This window comes from Acartia tonsa, chromosome 8 (assembly GCF_053477335.1).
Source record: "Acartia tonsa isolate MP-2025a chromosome 8, ASM5347733v1, whole genome shotgun sequence".
NCBI classification, from domain to species: Eukaryota; Metazoa; Arthropoda; class Copepoda; order Calanoida; family Acartiidae; genus Acartia; species Acartia tonsa.
Window position 1 is genome coordinate 39,035,877 of NC_137267.1, and position 23,962 is coordinate 39,059,838.

The 23,962-nt window shown below is 32.9% G+C and overlaps 1 protein-coding gene across 1 annotated transcript; it reads left to right on the forward strand.

The window, feature by feature from the left end:
• Window positions 1–226: 226 nt before the first annotated feature.
• On the forward strand, window positions 227–23,722 carry LOC145326923 (uncharacterized). Its single transcript, XM_080170372.1, has 30 exons — window positions 227–365; window positions 1,055–1,115; window positions 1,747–1,830; window positions 4,677–4,739; window positions 5,119–5,355; window positions 5,765–5,841; window positions 6,269–6,679; window positions 6,917–7,091; window positions 7,839–7,956; window positions 8,298–8,362; window positions 8,692–8,815; window positions 9,081–9,185; window positions 9,827–9,927; window positions 10,279–10,406; window positions 10,952–10,997; window positions 11,430–11,507; window positions 11,688–11,814; window positions 14,722–14,816; window positions 15,117–15,235; window positions 15,579–15,675; window positions 16,697–16,887; window positions 17,353–17,515; window positions 17,756–17,958; window positions 18,274–18,391; window positions 18,738–18,802; window positions 20,518–20,641; window positions 21,315–21,382; window positions 21,632–21,764; window positions 22,489–22,557; window positions 23,035–23,722. Exons 1-30 carry the CDS (start codon window positions 280–282, stop codon window positions 23,131–23,133), a joined length of 3,630 nt encoding a protein of 1,209 aa, XP_080026498.1. The 5' UTR covers window positions 227–279; the 3' UTR covers window positions 23,134–23,722.
• Window positions 23,723–23,962: the final 240 nt, after the last annotated feature.

Below are 23,962 nucleotides of genomic sequence, written 5' to 3' on the forward strand. Positions count from 1 at the left end.
TACCATGTGTACCTACTGTTAAGCCCAAATTACCTAACTCATTAAGTCCTTGTTCTAGCATACTTTATTGTTTCTTGAAGAGTTTATATTAATTGTTATTTTTGCTTAATTGTTTATTCTACCTGCAACTTAATGGTTCAATACCTACCGAAACTTTGAGAACATTTTAGCAAAAATTTCATAAACTAATTGGAGTTAATTGGAGGACAGTTTTCTTTTAAAGAAATTACAGAATTATCAATTTCAAATGAATTAGAAACCAAGAAGGTTGACAATGATATGACAATAGTGAATGAGAAGCACACAACCAACTCCAGTGATTCCGATGATATCTCTTTTGTTGGTGTTAGTACCGAAGGCGGCAAAGGAAAGGACTTAATGGATAAAGAAATGTGCTATACATAATGATTTTCAGTAATTTGGAAGAAAAAGTTACATTAATATTTTTTCTCGTATTCATTTGAATCCGGTGGATAGGAACCGGTTCTCATGAATACTAAAAAACTATGTCTAGCATCGTATTATAAACGGCTTTCCGCGGATAAAGAATGTACAATCATAAGATTAAAACTAGTTTTTTTAGCCGATGCCTTCGGCACCACGGGGCTAAAAAAACTAGTTTTAATCTTATGATTGTACATTCTTTATCCGCGGAAAGCCGTTTATAATACGATACGAGAAATAACTATTCTCGTATTCATTCGAATCCGGTGGATAGGAACCGGTTCTCATCCATACGAAAAAACTATGTCTAGCATCGTATTATATCCAACTTTCTACGAATATAAAAATGTACAATCATAAGATTAAAACCAGTTTTTTTAGCCCCGAGGTGCCGAAGCTGTTTAGCGGAAAGCTGTTTATAATACGATGCGAGAAGTAACTATTATTTCACAGACGGGCAATTTTATTCATCATCACACTGGGGTTTTTCAAATCATCCTACGTTGTCTTATAACGTAGGATCCGTGCGGATGTCCAAACATTTAAAATGTTTTTATAAATTTTGTACAAAATTCATTGGCCATTTGATTATCCCTTAATTTCTGATAATAGGTTTATCTGAAATGCTACAAGAGGCTGTATTACAAGAACGAACAATGAACAATAGCAAGGTAGGTCCTCACGATCTTAGTAGAGGTGTCGGGTTCGAGTCTAGACCACATCGCGTCATGCTAGAGACGTTTCGAATGGTATATTATGCTATTGCTAGGTGAGAGTCGTGACAACAATAGTACGAGGAAGGGAAATGCCTTGCCATAAATAGGTGCAAATATTTGACTTAACGCATAGTAATGCAGTTAGTAGGTATGAAACTAAGGTTTGCCTTTTAAAAAGGACGTTAGATTAAGGGGGGGGGGGTCGGATCTGACACTTGGGTAAACAGGGTGCATAGACTTTGTCTTAGGAGTGAGAGGATAGGTTATTAAAGAAAAAAAGTTACTTTTGGGGTGTATTTTTCTTGTATTTAAAAAAAATTTGGATTTGGCCTCAAGGTTCAGGTGTTGCAGGCCTCCAGGTTGTCTCTGGACAGGTAAAAATGAATAAAAAGTTTTTTTGAAGAGTTCGGTAGAGTTCAACTTAAAAAACAAAACATGCATCTTTTATCTTCAAATATGTTAATAACATTTCAAAGGATGCCATATTTTGTTTTATAAATTGACTTCTAACCCTAAAAAAAAAAAAATTCATTTTTACCTGTTTAGAGACAATCTGGCTTTTAAAATCAATTTGACATGTGTTAAGGTTGGTAAAGAATCCCCACAGGCAGGAACCAGTAGTGGGGTCCGACATGGTAAACCTCCCAGACAAACTAACTTCTATGGGTCCCAGGAAACGATAACTATAGTCTTGTGTAAAGGTGTTATTGTGTAATGTGTATTGGTGTAATATAGTTATTTAAAACATGCTGATTTTTTACTTATTCAATAACAATTTTTCATGTAAAATAATTATCCAATGTAACTGATTTTTGGCATACTGATTCCTAAGACAATAAAGTACAATATATTATAAGCGAAGCATCTCTATAATCAAGTCCTAAAAATGAAAGTATGTCTCTAAACAGTATTCTGTATTTTAGCAGTTTGGCAACAAATAAACTTAAAATTTAGTTTAAACTTATATATTTATATTCTGCTTATTCAGTTTTGACACTCTACAATTGTTAATGTTCGTTTGTCCATTTCAGAGCTTCGCTTTTATGAATGTTGTCATTCTTGTTTTTAGAAATAATTTTAAAAATTCTTTCCATTACCTAAGTTAAAGAGAAAAAAAAGTTTTAAAATGTCATATTCAGGGTGACCACTGTGTACTATATGTACTTTATGTACTATATAGTCAAAATTTTGTAAATTTTTAGTCAAAAGCTGCTAGCTGCCAAACGGCTGAATATTCAGATCATATCCGCACACCATTTTAAGCGGCCTACGAAGGCCTACAAATAATCTGGAATAGCCAAGATCCAACTATGTACAGGGAAAGCTTCACTGAAGAAAAAACGCGTAAAATAGGTCTTTTTCGCGCATTTCTCAGCACTGCAAGATAATTATGCATTATTAATTATGGCTATTCCAGATTATTTGTAGGCCTTCTTATGCCGCTTAAAACAGTGCAGTGTGCGGGCATGATCTGTACGTTCAGCCTTTTGGCAGCTAGCAGCCTTTAAAATTTATAGATTGTTGGAAATATTGCTTACCAGCAATATTTTACCGTGAACTGCAGTAGATCCGAAGAGTATATTAAAGAATTTAAAAAAACGATTTTTAAAGATTTTGATCATAGAAAGGGGTATCCTCAAAGGACTGACAATTTTGGATGTTTTAGCAAAATCAGCAGATTTTGAGTTATTTAAGGATAACTTTTCAAGGGTCAATATTTATATAAACCATTTTTTATTCTTAATCTACTCTTCAGGAAGGTAAATAAAGCCATACTTTGAAAGAAGAAAAAATTTTCTCTTCCAGAGGGAACCCTTCCCTTTTTTTATGAAAATCAAAACTGACATATTGCTGATCAAAAGCAACCAGAACACTTTTTTGAGTATCAATAGTCATTATATCATGAAAGGAACTGGTTGGAACAGCACGCCCATTGAATTATAAAAAAATTGGTAATTCTGAGTCGGTGAAATGTATAGGTTTAGATCCTCACTGTAAATTTTAAGTAATACCTTTATGTGCGACATCTTTAAAGGGAGTATGGACATAAAAAATTTTATCTGATTATCAAATCTTAACATTTTCTAAGCACATTTCACTACACTGATCAACCAAAAACGTCCTATTAACACTCACTGTCTACAAAGGGTTGAAACTCAGAGGTTATTTAAAATAATAATATCCTTTTTTATTTTGTTGGACAATAAATAACCCACTTTGGAGAATTAGTTTACACTTTTATCAGACTGTTTATAAATAAATATTGCACCTTTATTATTTACAAATTTTTAATTAAAGGTGGGCCATCTAAAGTTACTTGGTTACTAATAAAAAACCTGTTTCTAGCTTTGTTATTGTATTTGGTATTCAATAAAAATTATTGCTTATTTTATCAATTTCTAAGTAACTATACATTGGTTTAAAGCAAGGATTGTATTAAAAGTCAGCTTAACTGTTGTGAAAAATTGAGAACTATGTCAAAAGTTTAGTGTTAGCTATAGAAGGAAAAAAAGACAAGTAACCGCACATTTATATAGTCCGGAAATTTTTCCCCAATCTTGGACATACTTTGATTATCTGATAAGAAATTTTCTCGTTCACAGTCCCTTTAATTACGCAATAAATTTCCAATTTTAGGACTTATTTGAATAAAAGTCTTCTAGTGTTCGGTTCTTCCACCAATTAAAAAAATTGTTTAATGCTCCATCATCATCTCACAAAAACCTTATTATTTCATTTAAAAAAGTCCTCAGTTTTAAGGAAAACTATTTTTGTTTAAAATTACTAGGAATATCCCATTTTTTGGGTGAAATTTCTTTTTTTTTTTGGGGGGGGGGGGTCGTTAAGGGGAATTTCCTATCCCCTTTATTTGGTTTTTTTTTCTCTGCGGCTTTGCCCCACACTTTGCTTAAAACCACCACATAAACAGTACAAATATTCTGAAGAGTAGAGCCCAATTGGTTCAGCAATTACTTTTTACTTACAAGAAAAAATTTTGTGGGGTATGTCATTTTCTTTTTTTTTGAGGGGGTTAGGATTTACCAACCCCACAAAAATTGCTTAAAACCACTATATGACCAGTATGTATATTCCCTGGAGAGTAGTGCCCATTCAGTTCAGCAGTTACCAAATTCTTAATCTTTAGACGGACAGACATCAAGCTTCTTTGTATTATAGACTAGCAGATAAGTACCTAGATTCTAGGACATCCCAGGACATAATTCTGAAAATTAAATAGCCCAAAACCTACATACGACCTCAGGGAAGCTTACCTAAAATTGCTAACTCAATTGTTCAGTAGTTAATGAGATCTTAAGCTTCAGACATAAAACCCTTACTACTTTATTTAATAAGATATATAGGTACTATTTTTTAATATTTGGTACTAAATGGTACTATATTAGTTTAAATTTTGTGTACTATATGGTACTATATGAAAATTTTTATGTACTATAAATGTACTATATATTTGTAAATTTTGAGTGGTCACTCTGCATATTAGTTATCAATCTATGGCAGGACTCTGATGTTATGTTAGATGAATATGGTCTGCCAATTCCAACCCAACAAAGTAAAAAGGTAATTCATGAACTGAACATCTTAGAGGCTTTCGTGGTTTAGTTGTGAAAGAAATCTCTGCAACTTTTTCACCAGTCTATAAAATCAGTCTCTTTAAATCCTATCATTTTTTTGTATGAGAAAGGCAACCAATTTCATTTATGAATATTTATTTCTGATGGAACTTTTGAAAGCAAATTAACAGGAATATCATTAAATTTTTATATCCTAATTAAAATTTTTAAGTAAAATATTGATCAATTTCTCTTCCAGTGCATTTTATTTTAGAGCACAGAAAACCTATAATGAAATAAATTGAAAAAAAAAGGGGGGGGGGGGTTTAAAATGTTTTTTTACTTTATGGCACTATGAGGAAAAGTACCAAATCTCTTTATTGTAGAATGAAGAATATGAATTTGCAATGGGGCAAGGACAGCAGAACCAGGAGAACACAGAGAACATTGACAATGAAATTGAGAAGGCCGACGCAGAAAGTTCTCTGACCCCCCTTCCAGAGGTTGAAAGCTGCCCCAGCATTTTTTCTGCCACCCAAAGCCAGAAGACAAACAATAGAAAGCTGTTGAAGGGACGAAAAAGTGTTACTGGCAAGACAGATGAAAATAATATTGAAACCAAGGTATTGCAATTCTTGTTTTGTAACTATTTTGTCACTTACTTTTACAATTCACATCTCCTTTAAGTGGGTAGGGATTTACAAGAATTCGCAGCATCAAACTTCCCAACTTTCTGATAAACAATAGTGATTATATAACAGTTATGACTGGATGGTTGACCTAAAGGCAATTTCTATCAAGCACCATTTTATTTTATTTTCTTTGTTATGTAGATGTCAATATAAGTACCTTGGATATCAGTGCGAATCCAAGAAACAAATTTTAAAATAGGATAGAGATCACAATTTTATTCAAAAACTCAAATTACACTTGGATGAGAATTGCCATAGTAGTAATAGAACTACTGTATGATAACTTCATTATAATGAAAGTTTTTTAGCATTTAATGATTAAATATTGTCATATTTTTAGAAAAATTCTTCATACAACAAAAGCACAAGTGATATGATACAAGAAGTTGTTGACATGGAGGAAAGAGAAAAGAAGAAGTAAGTTATGTTATGTTTTCATTTTCTTCTCTTACTGTTATTTTTTATTACATTAACAGAATTAATATCATTTTCTACTCTATAAGAAAAAGATCATTATAAAGAACTTTTTTAAAATACTGGTAGAATGGACATAGACTATACTTGGATATTATGGCAGGGGAAAAATTGTCAATTTAGGTTGCTAACTTGGAGATCATTTATTGGTCAATATGGTAATGTTTATCCAGTAGGAAGGAATGGGGAGGATTGTTATTTTAGCCAAATACAAGTTTCACTTTATTATATGATAGTCTGCTGTACGATTCAAGTAATAATAAATCCATTACTGTTAGGCACTTGCTCCATCATTACTGTTATATTCATTGTATTGCCTGTTAAAATGTTATTACTGCTTTTTTAATAAACGTATCAAACTTAATTTTAGGGCCTTGGACAAAAAGTTTGAATCTTTTCGCAGCAAAGTCAGCACCAGTGACATCCTAGCTATTCCTGATCCAGAATCAATGCAATTGGACCCAGACGATATAGAATGCGCAAATGAAAATTCTAAAAAATCCACCAAAAAAGAAATTGAAAAATCTGTAACGAAAACACCAACAAGACAAGAGGGAAGGGTGACAAGATCAAGAACACCCCAAGGGAAGAAAGCCAAAAACAATGCTGGAAAATTACCCAACACGCCTAAAGATAAAACTGCTACTCCCAAAAGACCTGTAACTCCGCCACAAGATGATGATTCTGGACGTGTTACAAGATCAAAAACACCCAGAAAAACGGAGGAGAACTTAACTACTCCTAAAAGAGCAACTAAACAAACTTCTCCCAAAACACCCAGGTATTTAAAAATAATGCTATTTTTTATTATCAAAAGCATATTTAACGATTGTTTGTGAGGCTTTTTTTTTATAAAAACCCATTTAGTTTGAAAGAATTTTTTTTAACACAATTTACAAACCAAAAATATTTGCGTTCTTTGTAAAATTTATATAACTTCTTACTTCTACATGGCCTTTAAGAATAATTAAAACGTAGGTTAACAATTTTGTACACTTGTTAATAGCTTTAATTATAGGTCAGCAACCAAGATAAAAACTACACCTGCAAGAGCAACCCCCAAAAGGCTGCAATTAGGCTCCCAACCGAAAAATCCACAAACGCCAGAATCTGCAAAGAATAAGAAGGTCAATACACCAAGAGGTTCTCAAGCTAAATCTGCAAAGAAAAAGGCGAAACAGATTAACAAGCAGGTATTCTTTGGTTGTAGTTTTGATAGGTTCATTGTAACATAAATAAAGGCATAAACTCACTCACCTCGCATTATAAAAAGCTTGTTCTGAAACAGGTACATTTGATGATTTCTTATACATTGATTTCTGTGATATATCCCGACTTATAGATCATTTAAACAACAAAGTAAGACGACATTCTGGCCATCCTGATTATGACTTATTCTTGACTATTTATGGAACTGTTCTGTAGATATATCTTTATGAATTAATGTATGGAACTGTTCTGAAGATTTATTATTGTAACTTTGTTTGTACTTTGAGTGACAGCTAATGTTGAATCTTCTTTACCTAAACAAAGAACACATTAGTGTTGATCAGCGTAAAGTTTAGTTGAATTGGAAATGTCGATTTTATTTTTTTCCGTGTTCTTGGATGATGACCTTGGACAATTTGATTAACACTCAAAATTAAGAGAAACAAAAATAATGTTTTATCACTTCTAGTTTGTACCATCCAATTAAAATTTTATGAAAACACTTAAAGTTACCTGTATAATTTACAGTCTCATGCCTCCCCCTCCCCCCCTCCGAGTTTCGAAGACTGAGTTAAGATACATTATTCTTTCCTACATATTACATATTAAAGAAATTACATTAACATATTTTGTCTCTAAATATTCTACTAACCTATGTTCCTATAAAAGATTCGATACTAATAGCCGCATCAACCATGATGAAGTACCAAAAACAATGATTTTATTTTTAGGGTCGTGTTGATTTTAAGATTGTTGGACGGCTGTCTATGGAAAATTCCAAACCCAGGGACCAGCCAATTCAGTTTTTGCAGTTGGGGCTTTTGGCGGATAAACAATATGGTAGCAAAGGTAAATTATTTTGACGGAATTTTAGCCACAGTGGATTTTTCACATCTCCTCAATCGCATCATAAAAAAAGTAGAAGGTTTTTTTGTCTGTATAAAAAAAGTCTAAAAAAAGGTGGCAAAAAGAACAAACAAAGGCCTTGTATTTGAGAGATAATAAGTCTTTGTATGTACTTTACTATGCAGTCTTAATGATCATTTGGAATGTTTTATTAAAGAGTAATCATCTCTGAAATATTTTCACCTTTGATTATAAAATAGACTTCTATAACAGCAATGAATGACCTGTAGGTTTAGCTTAATAGAGACCCAATAAACAAGTGTAAATAATGTTTATAAAAACAGGTTGGCCGACCTTACAAGATCTTATCAAAGAAAAACAAAGACAGCTAGAGGAAGATTCGGAGAAGGTTATAACTTATTTTATTCTGACGAAGCTTTCAACAATTTCGGGGGGGGGGGTGAGTGTTCGGTTGGCAATTTGAGGGAAAGGTCCATCGAATCTTATTTGTTTTCGTTTTGGTCAGGGCCCTAATATTGCATATAAATTGCTTTTGAATTGCAGAAAATTTAGATATTTTAGTGGCTTAATGATGGCGTAAAACTTGTTTTGTTCTGTAAATAATAGGAAGTGGGTAAAAAAAGGGGGGAGAAGGAAGTGGGTTGTGGGTAAATTTTTACTTGTTTGTCAGAATCCTGGTCCCTTGTACCCTGTTATGGTTAAATTGCTCTTGTTCAGGTTTATAGTTGGCTACACGGAGATAAAGATCATAGTGACCTCATACCTTTCCAAGTAGATGCACACCTTCCAGTTCTACGTAATGATCATATTGATCAGTTTCTGAGCACAAATATGGATCAAGGTATATATGCATCTTTATTTTTGGGTCGACGGTTAAAAGTCTTATGCAATATAATATATAAAGATTAAATGAAACCTAATCGTTTTTTAGACGGTCCAATTTAATGCAATTATTTATAGCTGACCCTTTGTGCGGAAATAAAAAAATATCTCTCCCTTCGTAAAAAATCTGTACACTTTCGAACCAATAATATGGTTGTATTGTTCCTCCTATTTTTTCCTCTTTGCTGAATTAGATAGTATCTATCTAGATTATATCTGTTCAGATAACACACAGCATATGGTTGATGATAAAATTGTTGACAATGGAGCCACAGCTTTTGATGAGGAGGAACTCCCTGATCCTGATCAGTTTTCTGAATTTATGACAGGTTTGCTTTTATTGATGTAACAACTATATTAATTGTTTGTACGTCGTTACATTTTGGTTCCAGGGAAGGAGGGGACATTGGATTGTAAATTACACTGGCAATCAAAGTTGTATAATCACATTATATTGTTTGTATGCTCATACACTTTGGGTTATTTTCATTGAATTTTCAATGGTTGTTTTAAAACTTGTGTTCAAACTTTTTGTCCAATTTCAATCCTATGAAGGATAAAACATTTTATCATCATTTTATCGTCCATTATCTAATCCCTGTTTATTTGCACCAGTTATAAATAAGATAAAAATTCACTTCATAAATATAAGTAGTTGCTATGTGTTAGAAGTCCTCATATAAAATCATCTTCATTCGATTAATTTCACGACATTTGGACATTTGGTAATAGTTAATATCGAGTCGTATTATAAACAGCTTTCCGCGGAGATTAAAATTCTAATTTTCGTGGGAAAATGTTTGTAATACGATGCTGTAAATGATTTTTCAGTATGTCTGAGAACCGGTTCTATTCCAGCGGATGTTTAAAAGTTTTAAAGCCATACTGGAAAGTAAATAATTTTTATAATAATAAAATGTTTTACTTTTCATTGAACAACCCGATTTGCTTATTGTTAAATTTTTTATAGGTGTACTGGGAAGAGGAAAATCTGATATTTTCTCGCAGGATAAGGAAACTAAAAGTCAAGAAGCTGCTAGAATTGCACTGCAAGAACTGATTGAAAAAGAGGTGAGATGGTTTTAACTTGTAAAACCTTTACTAGTGGACTTGCTATAAAGAAGGGATATAAATATACTGTAAATGATACTAGTCTTCAAAGTTTCATAAACACGTTCTCTAGGGTTTGGCCGGATACCGGATATCCGGCTCATTTCAAATACCGGATAACTGGATATTGAAATAGGAAAATAAAGTTTCTTCATAAAAATTCGCGACTGTTTTAGCCGTCGACTGCGGCAGCTGGCAGTGATTTTCAATAAAAAGAAAGGGACAATTATCTTTTTAAATTACTACGACATTGACAATGTCTAGTGGATTTTCGTGTAGCTGCTCTGCATGCCAATAAAGCTTATATTCTAGGAACGAGAAAAGAAAGAGCTGGTACCTCCAAGCCAAGACGTTAAAGATTCACCGGTTAGAAAGAGTAGAAAAAGAGAACTTTCAAATGATTCCAACCATGATGAAGTTCCTAAATCAAGATATAAGAGGTATGGCATTTTTAAAGGGCATCCAAGCTTAGGAGAGGATTTTTTTTTGTCGTTATTATATCCAGTTAAATAAAGTACTAACATTCTTTTTTGTCAGAATATTTAATAAACTGTTTAAGTTCTCCTTTTTTTTGAGAGCTTCATATTATTCTCGGGATGGTTTTATGATATGTTAGTTTTAGATTTAAATCTCTGGGTGGTTTTAGGCTAGTTTTCTGTTCTCTATTAATTAAGAGTCCCTAGATGCTAATGGTGCAGCAGCTAGTTCGTATATAAATTCAATCCTTATAATAAAGTAAAAGGATAACTGTCTGTGTTTGTGTGTCTACCTGTCTTTTTGTACCAAAGGATCTCGCTAACCACTAAACCGATATGATTCTCGGTTACATTGTAGATTCTCATAGTTCCTGGGAAGGTTTATAACTATTTTGGGGGAGGGTACCCCTCTTCAGAAGACACTAGAGGCCTTTAGGGGCGTAACCAAAAGTAATATATTTTGTATCTTATAAGTATAACTGCTCTACACTAACAATAATTCAATTTAGGATTCGAACACCAGAAGAGACAGATGAAGAATCTTCTAATGACAAAGTAAGTTTTTTTTAACGTTTTCCAGAGAAGGAGAGGACAATGGATCGTAAATTATACTGGTCCCCCGAACTTTTATAATTCGTTCTGTAATTTATTGGCTTTGGGGACTTATTTGAATGGGAGTGTTAAAAGTAGCTGTGTCCCGACTTTTTTTTATCGATTTGTCAATTAAATATGAAGAAAACATTTTACATAAAGACTCTTTAGGTACTTTATTCATATTATCCCCCCCCCCCCCCCCCCCTCCAACATATTCTTTTAGGTTTTTAGAGGGAGGGGAGAAAAATAGAAATAAATGCTTTCAGTTCTGTTAATTTTTACATTTTTCCCCCAACCTCATATTTTTTTTGTTTTTAAATGAAATAGGGAGGAAGATAGCCATTGAATAATAATGTCACTGAAAACAATGTTATAATAATTCTTTTTCCTAAGTTGGATGTTATTGATATTCCAAACGAAGTTAGCAAAAAAGAACCAAAGACAAGCTTGACCTTTCAAAATTCTTTCCAGGTAAATTTTGTTTAGACTTATACATTTATATTATGCTTTTTCAGTTCTGACACTGTACAAGTTTTAGTTTTCGTTTGTACTACCGTTTCAGAGCTTCGCTTTTATTGATGTTGTCATCCTAGTTTTGCTTTTCATATGGAAAAGAAACGTTGAATTATTTTTGGAAAATATTTCATTTAGGATTCCGATAATGTTATTGTAATTGAAGATTCCCAGGAAAATCAGACAAACAATGTCAAGAAGAAACGCCAATCTCTAAAGGGAAGAAAACCTTTGGTGGAAGTCTGCAACTACCAAGTTATTTCAGGTATTTATTATTTTTTCACTCTCAAAGGTTTTAACTTTTTAACACTTTTTGGCCGTCAACCTCTAAAATGGTGGTCTTCTAAAGTTTTGTATGTGTGTTTTTTACATTTTGCAAATGATAACATAATATACATGTCTCAACTTCTACTAATCCAAGTTAAAAACTAAAGATCTTTCATTTAAATCTTATTATATTTACGGCTTTACCCCTGGCATCTAAGACCTCTCTATTTTTGTAGAGGTAAAGGGTAAAAAATAGCCTAAAATCATCTCGGGCTCTATGTGAAACTTGCCTGACATGGAGAACAAAATCGGTTCAGTAAGTTATAAGTTTAAAGCTACAGACAAAAAAAACTTTCTACATAGAATTTGGATTAAAAGTTATTGAGGATAGTTCCCAGACGTTTCGATGAGTTTTGTAAGTCTATGTACTATTAGTGATAAGATGTCTTATCTATCCTACTCAAACTGGGCGTATCATTGCCGGGTTTTTAGTAGCGAAGCTACTCTATAATTTGACATGTCCGTCTGTCCGTCCGTCTGTCCGTCTTAGTTTGGGGGAAACGTAAATTTCTCGGCTCCTATAAAAGATAAAAGGCTGAAATTTTTTGACAACATTCCTATTATTAAGGAGCACAATTAACTATACAACATCAATGGCGGTCGGACCGCTTTTTAGCAGGTTTTAGGCTATTTTTGTATTTTTCACATTTTTCTCCATATCTTTGGTGTTTATGGTCTGATTTCCAAAAATTTTTCAGTTAAAGATATCAAAATTGAATTTCCTGTCGATTTAAGAAAACAACTATGACGGTCAGACTGTCTTTAAGCAGGTTTTAGGCTATTTTTGTATTTTTCACATTTTCTTCCATACCTTTGGTGTTTATGGTCCGATTTCCAAATTTTTTTCAGTTAAAGACATCAAAATTGAATTTCCTGTCGATTTAAGAAAACAACTATGACGGTCAGACTGTCTTTAAGAAGGTTTTAGGCTATTTTTGAATTTTTCACATTTTATTCCATACCTATGGTGTTTATGGTCCGATTTCCAAAATTTTTTCAGTTAAAGATATCAAAATTAAAGGGGGGGGGGGGAAATGTGGTGACTCGTCACACGACATACCAGCAATTTTATTTTGGGTGCTACTCCCTTAGTTTTAGAGATAATTGGATGAAATCTTTTGGGCTGGGTCACTAATTACCCCAACTATTGGTATCTTTAAAAAGAACCGGCGGCGAGACCGTCGCTCCCGCCGGCCGCCGCCGTTTTCCGCCGCCACAAAAAAAAAATTTTATTGCATTTCTCGCCGAATTAGGCAATTTGGAATCATTTGAGACCATGTTATTTTTTTCAAAAATTTTTCCCCTTACAAGCAAATGATTCCAAATTGCCTAATTCGGCGAGAAATGCAATAAAAACATTTTTTTTGGTGGCGGCGGAAAACGGAAGCAGGCGGCGGGAGCGGTGGTCCCACCGCCGGTGTTTTTTTTAAGATACCAGTAGTTGGGGTAATTAGTTACCCAGCCCAAAAGATTTCATCCAATTATCTCTAAAACTAAGGGAGTAGCATACTGTATTTAAGATATACCTTCATAAACGAGAATTTGAAAAAAATGATTAAGTCCCCCCGCAGGGTTGCTTGTAAGGGGAAAAAATTTTGAAAAAAATAACATGGTCTCAAATGATTCCAAATTGCCTAATTCGGCGAGAAATGCAATAAAAAAAATTTTTTGGTGGCGGCGGAAAACGGCGGCGGCCGGCGGGAGCGGCGGTCTCGCCGCCGTTTTTTTTTAAAGATACCAATAGTTTGGGTAATTAGTGACCCAGCCCAAAAGATTTCATCCAATTATCTCTAAACCTAAGGGAGTAGCACCCAAAATAAAATTGCTGGTATGTCGTGTGACGAGTCACCACATTTCCCCCCCCCCCTTTTCTATCATTTAAAGAAAACAACTATGACGGTCAGAATTGCCTTTTTTCAGGTTTTTGGCTATTTTTATATTTTTTACATTTTTCCTCATTTTTACATTTTTCCTCATTTTTACATTTTTGTAGTTATAAATTTCCCGTTGTTTTGAGCATCCACTAAGTAATTTACTTTAACCATCAGTCAGTTTATCATAGTACTGAAATATAAATATTAAGAAATTACAAACAAATGTTGAAAAGGTTTCGTGATTTTTTCCTAATATACATGCTTTTGACAACTAATATCTAAATTCTTATTTAATTGTTTGTGCTTCGCTACTTATGGATGTTGTCATCCTTGTTTTTATCGATTTTTAAAAATTTTTCGAGGCTAGGTTTTGTGGGGTTTGTCTTTGCAAGATTAGTAAAATGTTTGTGTTTATGTCTTTTTAAAAGCGAAGCTTTTCTATAATTAGGGTCGGTACGTCCGTCCGAGATAGATAGCTTTTATTCGTTAATTTAGGCATGTTAGAATTGTCCTATCGATTTCAAACTTTGCATGATGATTCCTGTAGTAGTTAGGTACGATTTAGAAAGCGTAGCAACTCTATAATCATTACCAGAATGTCCGTATGTCCATTTTAAACATGTTGATTTTTCTACTTTTTTAACAACAATTTTTTATGTGATCTAATTATCCGTTTGATCTAATTTTTGGTATATTGATTCCTGGAACAACAAAGAACAATATTATAAGCTAAGCAACTCTATAATCAAGTCCTAAAAATGTAAGTATGTCCATAAACATAATCCTGTATCAAGTAGTTATTCAAAAAATTTACTTACAATTTTGCTTCGAATCTTATACTTTTATATTCTGATTATTCAGTTTAGACACTATACAAGTGTTAATGTCCGTTTGTACTACCGTTTCAGTGCTTCGCTTATATGGATGTTGTCATTCTTGTTCCATCAACAACAAATAAATCTGAATTTTAGGAAGTGATATTGGTAAAGTGTCAGATGCCACAAGGAAGGAAGAGAGACGGTCACGTGACTCAGCCACAAGTGAAGATGGCCATTTATGTACACAGGTAAACCATAAGTTATAGTCTTTGCAGGCGGTGATAATATTTGATACTCTTTCCATGAAAATTTCTGAAAATTGGACCAAAATCGAAGGTATGGGGGACGGGAAATTTTTGAAATTCAGCATAAAGCTACTTGTCCTTTCATCTACATACACTAAAATTCATTAGAATTATGAGGAGATGAATTTTTTTCAGCAGGGGAAAAATTAATCTTGTGCAGAATATACATAACATCCCTGACATATTTTTAAATAAAATCTAGACTTAACCAAATCCCTGTAGATATTAACTGACCACTTTCAGGAAATACTGGACAGCAATAAAAGAGCTGCAGGAGTGGTGGACAACCTGCAGACCAGTCTTGCCAGGACCAGAGAGGTTCTGTCCAGTCCAAATACTAGTACTGTACTTTCTGGAGCAAGGCAGAGATAAATGGATATAAAAACAAGCAACAGTTTCATGGGTATTTTATTCACGTTTTCGCATTTAAGGATTTTAATCATATATTAACAAACACAAAGCTGTCTTCAAATGTCTTTGCGTATATTCCATAAAGTTGTTTGTAACCGTCAAGTCAAATGCGCTTATGAAGTTAAACTGTTATTAATTATGTCCATTTCATATGAATACATACATTTAGTCATAATTAAGAACAGTTTGATTAAATAAGCGCATTTGAATAAACGGTTACACACAACTGTGGAATATTTGCGAGAAAAAAATGGCATTTTAGAATTTTCTTATCCATTTATCTCTGCAATTTAGATCAAGACAGGTTCCGTCAGTGGTTAGCCATGATACCAGTACTGTCCTGACAGGTTCTAGGATGTCTAGTAGACCAGCTTTATCTCCTAAAAGCAAGGTACCTATCTTTAATTTACTTTGCATGTATAGTTATACCTTAAGAAGGGGGGGGGGGGGGTTTAATGCAACCATCTCGTAATCAATGTATAAATGGCACTTAGAATTCGAATTTCGATCTGAAATTTTGCATGAGTAATCAGGGGTGTATATTCTGCATGGGATCCCCGGCTCAGGGGGGGGGGAAAAAAATAAAAAATAAGTGATTGGAGGGGGAAAAAAAATGTAAAAATTAAGAAAACTGGAAACATTTTTTCCATTTCGCCCCCCTCCTTGGTTAAAAAAACTAAAAAAAATGTGAGGTAGGAGGGATAAAATAAATAAAATATAGAGTTCTTTAAATATTTTTCTATTTCCCCCCCTACTTATTAAGAAAAATCTAGGGGGGAAAAAAATAAAAAAATTTGTAGCAGGGGAAAAAAAATAAATCTTGTGCAGAATATACACCCCTGTGAGTAATCCTTGGTAGGTCTATTTTCCCTTAATCGAACAAAAAGTTGAAAAAGTAACAGCTAATTGCTCAGCCGTTTAGCCGTATTTTGGCTATTTTTAGGGCAAATCTGTCAAAAATTACGTAGAAATCAACATTTTAAAACATATTTTTGCTTTAAATCATGTGAAATGATACAAAAATATTTTTTTAGATTTCTAGTACTAGCAATTACCGGCTAGAATCGTTTAAAAACTTTTTAGATCGGAAAAGAGCATTATGTGGAGAGAGGTTTCGTTATTTATTTACATAGAAAAAAGCCAAAAAATTACTAAGCGGCTGAGCTGCCAGCCGTTAGACGTTACTTTTCCAACTTTTTGTTCGATTTAGGGAAAATAGACCTACCAAGGATTACTCATGCAACATTTTATATCGAAATTCGAATTCTAAGTGCCATTTATACATTGATTACGAGATGGTTGCATTAAACCCCCCCCCCCCCCCCCCCCTTTTACCTAAGAATTTATAGTTAAGATATTTATATTTGAAAGGACAACAATTTTATACCATTAAACGAACAAAATATTTTAAGGAACCGCCAGTGGAAAGGGAGGCGAGTCCTATAGAGAAAATGATGACACAAACAATGCTCATTTCTCCAGACAAAATTGAGTTTGACGACAATGATGACATGAGAGTTGATAATGAGGATGTAAAAAGAATCAGAGATAGTGATGAAGAAGATATGTTTACTGCCACGCCTGAAGAGCTTCCTATTCACAGGTTTGTCCTTGTTTTTAGTAGTGCAGCTGGTACTTTCACACAAAGTGCTTGTTGAACACTGATACCCCCGCCCCTTATTCAAGTCATTTCAAAAATAATAAGGAGGGTGGGGGAGATATCAGTGTATCAAACATTTAATTAAAGATCTTAGTGAGAGTGAGAGGGGACAATGGGCTGTTTATTACACTAGTCCCCAAACTTTTATGATAACGTTTTCTTATTCTTTAGCTTGACAACTTTGGGGACTTCAGTGAATTTTGAATTTTTCCTTTGTTCAAACCTTTCAACCACCAATTTTAATCTAATTTCTGATTTACAATGTGCATCAATTTATCGGACATTTTCTTATCCCTTTAGATCCCTGTAATAAATTTCATTTTAATCATGTTTGACTTTGATTTCAGCTATATCTATCTTTTCTCTGTGTCTCTATTTTTGTTAACTGTTGACTATTTTTTTCTTCAGGGTGAACAGAAATATCCTTCAAACTGGGAGGAATGAAACTGTAAATGTGGTGCCTGAAAGTAATCCAATTAGCCAAGATGTAGCTGCACCCGGTAGTAATCAAATAAGCCAAGACGTAGCACCGCCCATTAGTATTATTTCACAAGATCAACAGCATAATCAGGTAAGGAAAGAAAATTTTATGGATAGAAAGGGAACGATAATAGTTCCCCTTAATGTCATTCCCCCTCTTAATGAAAATTATTGGTGGAAAAGTTTGGACACTAATTTGGAATTAGCCAGTCAAAATTCAATAAAAAACACTAAACTGATTTGAACTAACAAATAAGTTACCGTGGTTATAAAATTTTGGGTTCCACTGTAAACTACAAAGACAAAGGCACTTTAAAACTTTTAAACCTAGGTAAATGTATCGCAACCCGAAGAAGAGAGTGTACCTGAATCCAGAAGTTTGCTGGATCCTGCTAGTCAGAAAGAGGACCAAACATCAAGCTTAACAAAAATTGGCCACAAAAAATCTACCAAAAGTTGTTCTCCTTTAAAGCTGACTAATGCTAAGTTTGTCATGTCAAATCTACCATTGACTAAAAAGGAAGTTGTTACAAGGTATTGAGTTTTCCCTTTTTTTTTAAATGCGAAGCTGCTTTGTAATTAAAATATGACATAACCCAGGACTGTGGCATGTCGCGTAGCGCATTCGCTTGTCGAAACTTGACCCAATCATGATCAAAATATAAAATCTAGGAAAGCAATTCAAATTCGTTTCAGATAAATCTGCTAACTTATTCAACAAAAACTAAGAAGCCGAAAGGGGGGAAAATAAATAAAAAAAATATTACTGAAAATATTTTTCCATTAGGGAGGGGGAAATTAAATCTTGTGCTAAATTTACACCCCTGTTACATAATATGAATATTTTAGGTTTATAATGAAATTCCAGTGTGGGATACTACAGGGCAGTATAAACGATGAAACCACGCATGTTATTGTCAAAACTGAAAAGAACTTGTATGCCCAAAGAACACTGAAATACTTGCAGGTATACTTTTGCTGATTGTACACTTTTCCGCCATTCAAAACTATTTTTTTTCTATTAAAATACCAATGTATAGTGTCATTGCGATCTTAAGGTTTAAAATCATGGAGATAGATTGATGTATTTTCACTTCAATGCGATAGACAAAATTACCCCTGCCCTTATGTAGATTAAAATTATTGGAAGAAAATATTGAGGATTATACAACCGACAACCGAATCAAGTTTTGATAAAATTGCTTAAAGATTTTAAGCCAACAAATTGTGTTTATAAAACTTTTGGTACCAGTGCAGGGTAAATTAAATCTATTATCCCCATCCTCCCTGGTTCAATTGAATTATTATTTAAGGCCATAGGACGTGGATTAATGCTAGTTTCCAACCTTTGGTGTGAAGAGAGTTTAGCCGCTGGCAGGTAGTAATTTTATTCATGTTTCTCTGCTTTCAAAGACCCAATTGAAAGTAGGCACATATAGCTCGTTTCTCCTCTATTTTTTTTACGTTAATGTGATGCAGCTGCAGCTTTCTACCTCTTAAAATAAGCTTTCTACCATAAACGATCGCTTCACCACAGTGCGATCTTTTTAAAAAAATCGGGACATCCAAAAAATTTAAAATCGACTTTTATCTATCCTAGGACCTAATAATGGCTGAAAGTAGACAGCTAGAAAAGAAATTTTTGAAAAAATATTAACTTTTGGCGGATTTATGCCATTTTTAAAAAGGGTAGTGAAATATTTCTTTTTAGTTTTGATGATTTTCCAGATTTTTTTACACAATTTTTTCAAAGCAACAAAAAATACATTTATGTTCAGCTTATGCAAATAATTTTTGATTGAGGTACTTTTCAGATACCTGTACCAATGTCTAATTAAAGAAAAATTAAAAAAAAATTTTTTTGGAGGTGTAAATTGACATTTTGTGAGAAAATTTCACCAAAAATATTGAGATTTTTAACCCCAAAAAATCAGTTTTCTCCATTTTACCCAAAAACGGCCAGGAGGCCCCGGGTTTTGCAATAATAATATTAATATGCAACATGTATTGTGTATAAAACAGTTTTCACAACCTGGGGCCTCCTTCGTTCTTGTTAATTTCAAATTTTCCTTCGTTAGAGGGGGAAGTAGTCATTTTAGAGCCCAAAGTCATCTCTGCAATATTTTCAAACTTTTTAAGGCGGATCTTTCTTGACTTATGCATCATTTGCCTCTTGCGAACCGTTTCGCCGTTATTTGCCAACGTTGGCGTGATTTTTAACGATTTTTGCCGTTCCCGCGGTTTTAATGGACATATAAGGGATAAAGGAGTCGTTAAATAAAGATGACTTATAAATACTTTTATTTTAGCAATTAAATTTGCTAAATTTCATGTGTTCTAAAAAAATTTGTAGTTCTAACTGGTTTTGGCCCAGCAGAAATTCAAATTTGGAGATTAATTATAATATTGCAAAAACATTATATACGCATCAGAGAGAGAGAGAAATATACGTTTGAGAGAGAATATAATTTAAGTAATTATGTTTATATTCTTATACAAACTTTAAATGAAGATAGCTAGACTTAGAATAAAGGTATTAACACAAAATCAAAAGTGTTTTTAAAATTATGTTATTGTTGTTTATATCTGTAAAAAAAATATTTAAAAACATGCCTTATAAGTGTCCTATTTTACTTATACTGGACCTACCTAAAAATGCCGGGACTCGAACTGGGTGCACCTGACGCTATATTCTTTTTCACAAACATTGTTTGCATTGAAGAAATATTTACATAGACGTTGATTTTGTTAAAATATTCCTATCCTTACTAAAGTTATGAAGTTTTATAGATTTTTTAAAAATAGGGTAGCTTCGCTCCTCCAAAACAGCAAGACGTACTTACCAAATGCACATTAGAAGTTAACAGAGGCAAAATTTAAGTTATTTCCGAGTAAAAGCAAAAGAAATTACATCATTTCTTCAAATACAAGCTTATTTATTAAAGTTTACTTTTGTCTACTGTAAATGTCCCGTTTTTTGGCAAAAGATCGCACTGTGTTCACTCCTCTTTCCAATAATGCTGTATAATATATTGCTATTTCAAATTTATAAAATACTCATAAAGTCAAAACTAATGACTATGATTTGTTCAGATTATTAGACCCATCCAAGTTTGAAGTGTTGGATGCTGAGCTGGATGGAACTCCAGGGCCATACCTGTCAAGAATTGGCAGGCAGAATAATCAACATGATCTTCTAAAGGACTGGCAGATAATGGTAAGTTTGGTAGAAATGCGTGATTTTTCATGGTGGGAGGGGACAATGAGCTGTTTATTATACTAGTCCCCAAAGTTTATATTATAATTTATGATTTCTTTCTTATACTCTGGCTTAACAACTTTGGGGAGATTTATTAAATTTTGATTGGTTAGTTTAAGTTGAGTGTCCAATCGTTTCAACCACTTAATGTAGTCTTAAGATGGGGTAATTTTGTGTATCGTCATTGGAGATGTCTTTGTCTTATCCTGTGTTCCTTGTGTTTTAAACGAATGCTGCCTGTCATTAACATTCTGAGGGAAACATGATTTTTCATTCTTACTAATTTCCAAAGAAGATAACATTTGATTGTTAATAATATTACACTGGTCCACAAAATTTTATCAATATGGTCTCTCATTCAATGCCTTTAAAACTTTGGGGTTAATTGGTTGTCTAAAATTTCCACCAGTAATTCCAATCAACAAAAGGGGTATTTGTGTTGAAGAAAACTTATCTTGTGCAGAATATACACCTTTGGGCGCATGTGGAAATTATGAGTTGCCCAAAAAGTTAGTCTGTCCGTTACACCCTAGAATATACATAGTTTTTAATGACTAGACGTTGGTTCTTAAAAAAATCAGTAGATAATAAGTTTTCCTGTCTTGAAATTAAACTGATAATGGTTTTTTAGATTGTTGGTGAGATAACGGCAATACCAAGAAATGATATGATTAGTTTTGTAACTGGACTAGGAGCTAAGTAAGTTAAAATTTTTCAAGCATTATTTGGTAAATATAAACCGTGTATAGTAAAGATCCTGTGAAACCAAGGGAGGAAGGGATGGGGAGATTGAACTGTTTATTACACTAATTCCCATGTTTTATGATACCATTTTTTATTTTTTGGCGTCACAATCGAATTTGATCGAATTTTGATTGGTTGTTTCATTAAGTTGATTGTCCAAACGTTTTAACCACAAATTGTAAACTACAGAGTATTTTTATTAAGAACTGTGAAAGAGTATGAAGAGTTTACAAAGGATAATGTGAAGAAAGCTGTTCTGGTTGATAATGCTGAATGCATTACCCACAAACAGGCCAGAAAATATCTCAGAAGTTGTCATGTGGCTTTTGTCGATAAGGTATAAAATCTTTGAGTATTTATTCTTAATAGCAAAGCCTTTTGATGTCTTGATTGGTCTTGAGCATACAGCATATTTTTAACTTGGTTTCAACTGATTTTTTAAAGTAACTAAACATCTGCTTTATAACTTTGCTCGTTAGTTCATTTATGATATTTTCGTGCTTCGTTACAAATGGATGTTGACTTCATTGCTTATAACATTTCTTGTTTTACAATATTTATACCTAAAATTTTTATAGTTAAATTACTTTTGTTTGAATACACAGGAAGATTGTATTCTGATGAGGTGGATTCTTAAAAAAAATTTGCCCCACTAATCGCCTAGTGGGGCAAAATTATTTTCGTAAACAATCCACCAAAATCACATCAAAAATCTACAAAAATTAAACAAAATCATAGGAGGGTTATGAACATAAGATTTTATTTAATTTTTGTAGATTTACAAAAACATTTTTGCCCCACTAGGCGATTAGCGGGGCAAATTTTTTTTAAAGAATCCACCTCTGGAATAGATATAATAGAGAATAATATATTTAGCTGGTCCATCTTACCCCATTTTTCGTCAAACTTAGAAAGGGATTTTCTGCAGACAAAAACTGTTTACATTTTGTTATATACGAGATACGGGTGATCTGTAAAATGGTTCAATTAATGAGATGTATTGGTTGTACCTTTAGACAGCATTCTGACAGTATGTCTCTAGGTTATCTCTATTTATTCAGGAATGGTTAATGGAGACCCTGTGTTCCTGGTCTATTCGTCCCTTGCTGCGCTACATGCCCCAAGATGTTACCAGGAAACATTACTATATTTTATTTATGCCTTTTTGAAAAAAGGCACCTAGTTTTCATTTATTCAACAATTTCAAAAAAAATTACAATGCTTTCTCGTCATTTGTATGTCCCTTGGGGACAAGAAGCAAAGACTCTCTATAATTAGGGCTTCTCAATCACCAGATAGCTCTTTTTAAAGTTAAGAATGTTAGAATTTCTTAAAGATTTCAAACGTTGCACGATAATTTCTATAACAGTTAGTTACGATTTAGAAATCGTAGTAATAAACTCATATCGTTGCCAAAAATTATGTACGTCCATTTAAAGCTTGCTGATTTTTATTTATTGACAACCAAACTTTTTATGATAAAATTATTCTATTCGTCTGATTTTTAAAAGTGTCTTATTCAAATACTTTTTTTTATATCTCCATTAATTTTCGATTTGGTACAAAATAAGCTACCCCCTGAACAATAACTTATAGTAATCTATGTGACCAGGGATGAAGTGATACAGCTGGGTAAATACCCTCCAGAAATGGTCGGGTTCAGAGATTTTGAAGAAACCCCCAGCTCCATGAATAATGAAGTATAGAATTGATTCGCGGATTTCATCTCTAGAAACTGTTAATGCAAGGCCTGAATAAAAGAAAATGAAAAGGAAAAAATTAAGAAATTGACAGTCAAGAATTAAGTGTTATTAAAAAATAATGAAATCGTTGTCTTAAATATCATGTTTTAAGTGCCATTTATATCAGTTATAGAACAACAAACCTCGTTACATGCTAAAGTACTTTCCTTACATCATTGGTCGAAATCAAGACTAAAAAAATTAATACACCTTTTCTTGGAGTCTAATTATGAACTATTATTTAGAGGCCAATTTTTGTATTTTTTTGTTGTTGAAATTCTGAGCATTTATTAAACCTTTTTATATGCCAAAGTACTTTCCTTTTCAAGTTTTCATTGATATAAAAATCAGATTATCTATATAAAATATACACCTTTTCTTAAAGCCTCTACTTATTATTATTTTGAGGCTAATTTTTGCATTTTTTGGTTTGTTGAATTACTAAGCATTTATTAAAGTTTATATAAAATAAGATCATGTAAATTATATATGTGAAATAAAAATTCTGTATTATTAAAAATCTATATCAAAAAAATATATATATTCACTATTATGTTTCTTTTTCACCAATTATTTGGTACATTTGTAACCGAGGCATATTGCCAATAGTTATTATTTTATATGTTGGCATATTTTTATATAATTGTTCTTGATTTTTAAAAGCTTTTCAAACATTATTTTTTAACGCCTAGATCTGGTCTTCTATTACCTGACGTCCATTTGATTTTTAATTTGTAGGTAAATTGCGTTTCTATTCTCATATGTCCGACTCAATGTGTATGGCTGTTGCAAT